Raw genomic sequence first — 7,799 nt, 5'->3', positions numbered from 1 at the left:
CCACCTGCAGGAAATCATCGTGGACAGTTGGTGTGATTTGTCTAGTGATGTTGAATGTGAGTTTTGTTTTGTTTTTGCTCAAAAGGCGAGCTCACTGAGTAGGCTGTGAAGGTTCATGTCTATAGAGTTTCTGTTCACTTTTCGCATGCGTAACGCACAAAACATCTTGCGAAAGCTTGCTATTCTACTTTCAACGTGATATAGTTCGATCTTTGTATGAAAAACTGAAGCTTAGCATCAAATGTTCTAAGGAAGATCTCATGCTTATTACATTTTTTAGCGTTTTACAGGCACCTGGCTTATTAACATTTGTTTTTGATATCTTAGTTTGAAGATCCAGAGGACCATTATGATGATAGTAATGATAGGGTGGTGATGAGAATCATAAAAGGACAATTAGATATGTCAAAAAAAAAAAGAAAAGGAATTGTTTTTGGAATTTCATAAAGAAGGCAAAGTAAATGTTTTGCTGTGTCAGTGATGATGCATCACGTCGTGGTGCTGAAGTGATGCGAACCAAAGAAAAAAAAAGTGTTTGAGAAAGGATTTTAGTGGACGCAAGTTGGAAGGCTGAGTCAAACGAAAGAGCACAAGGTTGATTGATGTGGAACAATATGAAAGAAGATGAATTTCATGTGTTTAGTTTTTGTTTGGTTATGAAAATAAATTGTTCGAAAATATTTTCTATAGTTATATTCTATCTTGTTATTCTCTCACATTTTGAAGGAGGGAACATTAAGCATCTTCTTAGAGTTTAGAGTTGTTAGATGGATCAATTTGTAACGGCACGGATAGATCCTTCGAAAATCCATCATTTGATGAGGCGGAGTGAGTCGGCCGCCATCCTGATGGATCGAGAAATTCTAATTCTACCTAACTCAAGGTAAATTAAGAATTAGACGGGTCATTCCACAAGCTTATGAAAAATAAAAGATTATAAAAAAGGTTAAAAATTTTTAAATTTGGATTGCAGATTAGATAGATTAGCCCAGAGTCTATTATATTTTCCACTTAATTTTAAGTTTTGAAAAAAATTCTTTTAAACCCGTGACCAATCCGAGTCCATCACAGGCCAGCCCGTTTAGACCCACGATATAATGAATTGATCAAATTTCAACCTAATCAATTTAAATTATTTGACAAAAAAATAACTTATATATAGGGAAGAGAGTAGAATGACCATTAAAGTCATTAAAGTCCTAATAGAAGGTATCTTTGTCATGACTTTTGGTATTGTCTTTTACAAGACATTTCAAATGATTTCTTTTAAATAAAGCCATAATAAATGTTACGATTCTCTAATTTCATGGCAACTTCATAGTATAACAACCATAGTAATGATGATGTTGTGATAGCATTTTACAATAAGAATTTGTTCTTGCTGTCTCTAGAATAGTAGTTATTTTGTTTTCAATTTGGTGTAAAGACTTTGAACTTTTCTATGGAAAAATTTGAGAGGTTCAAATAAGATATTCAATTATTTTGGGTCTTCATCGCAAGTGTGCCGGGTCACGCATGTCAAAGAAAATGCTAAAGAAGTTGATTAAACCATAAATGAGTTAAATTGACTAAATTAAATATAAGAACTGCCATTGAATTGCTTTTAAAAATTGCAATTAAATATATTTTTTTGGTGCACAACAAAATTACACTAAGTTTACAAGTATTTTTGAGAGAAATTAATTATTAACTTCTCTTGTGACTTAGTGTTTGATTTCTAGTATAATTTCCATCATTGACTTTGAATGTAGACTTGGAAACTTCACAATGAAACTAACATAGACTTGGACTTGGGTGATTATTTGGACTTAGAGTTCATGTTAAAATATCAAAGTCCCCCATCTACACATCCTTAATTAAGATTTATATGCTAAAGAAAACTAATTTATGTGAGACTTAAAAGGAAGAAGCACATGACATGTGAAAGTTTAGTTTTGTTTGCGAATTAATTTTTAAGTGCTCAATGCTCTTCGATCGTTCCACACCAACTACTTCAATGACTAGGAAAAAAAGACAAGAAAGAAAGAGGATATAGCAACATGATGAAAATTTGTAACTTAATTGTAAGTCGCTCTCCAATTTTTCTTTCATTTATATTGTTAGTAACCTTTTGATGGCTCACTTTAATATATGTACCTCTTTGAAATCCTTTTAACAATTTCATTAATATTTTAAAATGCCCTATAAATGAACCTTATTGAGACCTAAATTTAGTATGATTATAAAGGGATTAATGTGTTAGTTATACATGTAGGCATTTTACCTAGATTCTACGTCTCCCCTCAAAATAGAAGAAGAGTTTCCTTTTGTGTCAAAAATATTGAAGGAGGTTTTTAATTTTTCTTTTGTAATCTAGATATTCAAATTTTCAACTCTATAAAAAAATTTTACTGACTATCAAAATAAATTGAAAAACACAGATGAGTCTTGATAGACGTATTTTGGGTGAGATTTGCATTCTCTGTTTAGGGATCAGAGTCAATCTCACCTTTTGCTATCGCACCATAGCTACAAGGACAAAAGTTTTTTTTGTTAAATCATCAAAAGATGTAACTTTTATCATGTATCTCATTCTTTTTTCCTCTCCCATTTGTATTAATATTTATAAAATTAGAATTCAAAAGACAAGAAAACGACATCCTTAGTGAGATAGTCGACAATATCTTGAATAAAATCTTTTGATAGGCAAATAAATAAGAGAATGCCCTTTTCTTTGCGAACTTGATTGAAGGTGTTAAGAAGAGCATGTTTAGATTTAATTTAGTATGCTACTTTAACGCGTTTTTTTAGATCAACTATGTCAATGTCCCCCTTTTAGATGTTGTGGTGTAGTTAATTAGCATCATGAAATTATTTACTCTTAAATCTATCAACTACTTTTAAAATTTGAAACAAAATTATTTTTTTATTATAGGGATGAAAAATGATCATATGTTAATGGTTATAGCTTATACTAGCCCTTGGGTTAGCCCATGTGGGATGAAAAATGATCGACTACTTTGTCATTTCGTCGTCTATGAGGTATCCAAAGTTATGAGTTTGACAACTAAAAAATGGGTGAAGTGTGGGAACCCATTTAGAAAGTCTCCAATATGGTTCACCTACTACTACATCACATTTTATGCACCCCAAGAATCAAGATGGCTCAATTCCAAGCCAAATCTATGGGCACATCTCATGCCTTTATATTCCCTTCGCCCTTGGTTTACATCTATTCCACTACCACCATCAACAACAGGCCATTCCTAGTGATATCAACTTTGGCTTCACCAATGTCGTTTTCTATCTTTGAAGAGACAACGTAACCCTATATTACTTCATTTCTATCAAACTTTTCGAGGAGAATCTTTTATATAAGATTTACAGAGAACCTTTTTAATCATGATCCTTGAAACACAAATATGGACGAGTCTTCGATGAATGATCACATGGATCATTTTAACATTAATTATTATTATTTCCTTGTAAATGATATGCACTTTGTTTTAGTTTCAGAATGCGTGCTAGTTTATGAAGGAGACGATCACGCTCAAGGAGAGTTTGTGTAGAAAATATTAAGTTTTGAAAGGAAGGACTATGCGAAAATGACTAATCAAAGAAAAGAAAGTATATTGTTAATTTTATTCTAAACAAAACTAATTTGTTGACATGTCAAACTCAAATATAGAAAAATATATCATACATTCGAAAATAACCAATGTGAAATTCAAACTATCATGATAAAAGAATTATTCTGACCTCTTACCATTATACTATGCCTCATGGCCATCATGACCTTTTAGAAATTAAGCATGGATTCAATCAATATTTGATATATATATATATATATATTTATATATATATATATATATACCCAAGTAAAAAATGTGGATTACCAAAACTACCCTCCGCTAGGCCTCTTGGGACAACTGGTTTTATGTGCAGCCCACAGCTACTGTAAACCCATGGGCGTTAGGGCTGCCTAAAGTACATTTTGGCCTCTTCCTTTAAAAAGTAAAAATAAAAAATAAAAAATAAAAAAGAAAAATAAAAAAGAAATAAACATCGCTGAGGATGGAAAAAACAAAGTTAAATATCTTTAAGAAGCAATAAATTATAGAAAAATAAACTTTTTAGGAATTAAAAAAAAAGAAGAAATGATATATAAAAATATTTGTATAAAACTTTGAGCAGCGACCCTGCGGGATCAACTATCCTGCACAATGACGCAACAGGAAGTAGTTTTGACGTGGTGCCTAGTCGTTGGCCGCCGGCCCCGGCCGCCAACAGCTGGAAGGATCACGGGAGGCCGCGTGAGAACTCACGGTTGGAAGGAGAGTGGGACCCGGAAACGTGGAGGATTCTCTTTGGTGGAGGCTCTTTTCGGGTTCTGTTCTCGGTCGCTGGAGTGGGGTCCATTGGACGTTGCTTTGTACGTTTCGATGTAACTCCCAACGCCTTGTATAAATTCCACCGGTGGAGGTCGCTAGTCGTCTAAGTCGCGCATGTAGCGGTCTTTTCCTCTCCACGCCGAAGAAATTACGCTACAATTTCGATTACATTTTTTTTACTATTTAAATTCGTTGCTCTTTCTCTCTCGAGACCGAGAGAGAAGCCTTAGATTGCTCATGGTTTCGGTGGCCGAGATGAGGAAGCAGAATGTGATAGTGCCGGAGGAGCTCGCCTTGACGAGGGTGATGGCGGCGGCGGCCGCCGCCGGCGGAGGCGACGCTGCCTCCCTAGGCGGAATCGCGGTAAACTGCAAGATCGTCAGCCAACTCGAAATAGGAAACGGAGGCGCCGGCGGCGGAAGCGCGAGGATCAACCCGTGGGTCGACTCCCTTCACGCCTCCTCCCCCACCCACGTCAAGGCGGCCTTCTCCGCCGCCCACGAGGACGAGTACGAGAAATGGGTGGTCCGTTATCCTCCTCCACGCTAAAAATACGATTTTGTTGCCTTAAAAATGTTGTTTTTTTTAATTATGGTCGCTGATCTCGGCGCAGAGGCAGCATCCTTCTGCTCTGATAAACTTCGACGACATCGTCGCGACGTCGAAGGGGAAGCGCATCGTTATGTTCCTCGATTACGACGGCACTCTCTCGCCAATTGTCGACGACCCTGACAGCGCCTTCATGTCCGACGCCGTACGCCGCCACCGCCCTCTCTCTCTTCCCCTCTGCTTTCACTCTGCTTCATTTCAACCTTAAAAATCACAAGGTTTTTTTCACAGATGCGAGAAGCCGTGAGAGACGTAGCGAGGCATTTCCCCACCGCGATCGTGAGCGGGAGATGCCGCGATAAGGTCTATCGCAATCTAATCATTCGATCAAAATGCACGAACGCTCGTGTTAAATCTCGATATTCGATACTTTCCAGGTGTTTAACTTTGTGCAATTGAGGGAGTTGTACTACGCTGGGAGCCACGGCATGGACATCAAAGGCCCCAGCAAAGGAACAAAGCGCACAAATTCTAAGGTCTCGGTCCTTCTCCCACTCTTTCACATCGACATCGCGTCTTCTTCTTCCTACTGATCTATCACTGATTCGATTTATGTTGCAGGACAAATCTGTATTCTTCCAACCAGCAAGCGAACACCTTCCCATGATCGATGAGGTCTACAAAACGTTGGTGGAGAAAACAAATTCAATCTCCGGATCGAGAATCGAAAACAACAAATTCACTCTCTCAGTTCACTTCCGGTGCGTCGACGAAAAGGTGAAGAACAGCATCTCATTCTCACCCACCCTCTGTTTTCTTCTCAAGAACAACAACTAATCCTCCTCCAACTCGATGCCAGAAATGGAGCTCATTAACTGATCAAGTCAGGGCAGTGGTCAAGGACTATCCTAAACTCACGCTTACAGTGGGAAGAAAGGTAGCTATAGCTCAATCAATCTCTCTCGTTTCCCCTGAAAACAATTCACAGAAGAAAAAAAAGTTCATTAATTTGATGATTCATTTTCAGGTACTGGAGATTCGGCCGACTATTAAGTGGGACAAGGGGAAGGCCCTCGAGTTCTTGTTGGATTCTCTCGGTATGCTTAAATCAGCCACAGCTAGCTATGAGACATCACCAACCTTTTAATTCCCTGTTCATGCTAATCATTTTCGAACTCCAGGATTCGCCGATTGCAGCAATGTGTTCCCAGTTCACATTGGAGACGATAACACTGACGAAGATGCTTTCAGAGTATCAACATATTTGCCACACATAATTCTTATCCAATTAAACATTCAATCTCTAAAGTATTCATTGGATTTGTACTTCAGGTTTTGCATGAAAGGGGGCACGGCATGGGCATTCTTGTTTCCAAGGTTGCAAAGACAACCAAAGCATCGTTTTCTCTCAGAGACCCTACTGAAGTGAGCAACAATGGATTCTGTTCTTGTTTTTAAAAATAATAATTAAACTATCGATTGGAATTATGATTCCAGGTTAAGGAATTTTTGCGCCGTCTTGTGGAATGGAAGCGCCGCCCTTCCTCCAAGAACTGAGTTGAGATCAAGGAGCTTTTCTTTCCTTGAGGAGAATTGGAGCCTCAAAGGCTGAAATCAGTAGAAGTTGGATCTTGTCATCGAGGATTAATGTAGTTATTCAAGAAAATAAAGTAAGAGAAAAAATAAAATAAATTGTCAAAAATTGCCCTCCAAAATCCTTGTTCCCTCTGTGCCTCGCACTGCCATTATTTTGTCGGGAAATGGAAGAGCATTCACGCAGGCGCCGTTGATAATATTTTTGTGAGCAATGAAATAGACAAATATTCTTTGACCACAAGGAACAGATCTTTCCAGAATCTTGGACTAAAATTGAAGAAACAGACAGTGCCTTCAGATCTCCGCAACTTGGAGTGTCAAACTAAAACACTCTCTAACACATAGTTTATACTAAAACAATGTTTAAGTACGGGAGAATATTTGACTAGAAGACTAAATTAATAGCTTGCTGCAATTTTAACTACTTTCTAACTAATAACATCTACAGTTGGACCGTAACTCAGAAACCACCCCCACCAGTTCAATCAAATTAAACGACAACCTCTCGCCACTTCTGAGTACTCTTCAAAGATTCGATCATTTTTGGACCAAATAAATGTCACTATTTTATTTAGTTTTTCCTTTTTCTTCTTTTCTCGTTGTGAAAAAAAAGTCATTAATTTGTTAGGCCATGAAAGGGAATTGAAGGAAAGCAGGGCAGAACAACAACCTTGATGAGAGAGGAGTTGGCATCCACTGGGAATTCTGTCCCTGTGCATCATTTTCAGGGTCCACTGAGACATGCCTGGTAAGCCTCTTTTCCACCGATTTCATGCGTGGAAAGGCCACCAGACTCCACCCAAAATCTCTAGTAAAGTAAAAAGGCAGGGCATGGCATCTCAAATAATTGGAGCAGGCGATCCCCTGCATTATGATTTAATTAGTGTGTTAAGCCTTGATTAAATGTAGAAATTAAGATGCTTGTCGTCATAGTTAAGACATGTCGGCCGTGGTGGCTACAGTTGCTCTGCCACTGAAGCCAGATTCATTCTCACACGGGAAACCACATGTCAAGACACATGCAAGCAGTGCGGCGTGAGCTACGTGCATGGCGCTGCATGGAACAACAGTCAGCTAAGGAATTGTGCTTGCTTAATCAAAGCTACACATCATTAATGCTCACGAGTTATTCTGGATCATTTCTGTTTAATTTCTTTTTGTACGTAATTAACATCTTAATGGGTTTTTTTTTTAAACTGCCATTACAGCAAATGATAGTATAGCTGTGAGCTGGTTTGTTTATATTAGGTGGCAAGTAAATTAAATAGTTGGGAGTAAGCGATT

At 37.8% G+C, this 7,799-nt stretch overlaps 1 protein-coding gene across 1 annotated transcript; it reads left to right on the top strand.

Moving 5' to 3' along the window:
* The first annotated feature begins 4,517 nt into the window (after window positions 1–4,517).
* LOC141837915 (putative trehalose-phosphate phosphatase 6) lies at window positions 4,518–6,590 on the top strand. Its single transcript, XM_074725279.1, has 10 exons — window positions 4,518–4,895; window positions 4,984–5,124; window positions 5,211–5,282; window positions 5,357–5,455; window positions 5,541–5,696; window positions 5,779–5,856; window positions 5,947–6,016; window positions 6,101–6,171; window positions 6,252–6,344; window positions 6,417–6,590. The coding sequence occupies exons 1-10, from the start codon at window positions 4,608–4,610 to the stop codon at window positions 6,474–6,476; spliced, it is 1,128 nt and encodes a 375-aa protein (XP_074581380.1). The 5' UTR covers window positions 4,518–4,607; the 3' UTR covers window positions 6,477–6,590.
* The last annotated feature ends 1,209 nt before the right edge of the window (window positions 6,591–7,799 follow it).

This window comes from Curcuma longa, chromosome 11 (assembly GCF_044706935.1).
Source record: "Curcuma longa cultivar G26 ecotype Majalengka, Jawa Barat chromosome 11, ITB_CL_G26_1.1, whole genome shotgun sequence".
Classification (NCBI taxonomy): domain Eukaryota; kingdom Viridiplantae; phylum Streptophyta; class Magnoliopsida; order Zingiberales; family Zingiberaceae; genus Curcuma; species Curcuma longa.
Note: the sequence above shows the minus strand (reverse complement) of the source record. Positions and strands in the feature narration are given on the sequence as shown.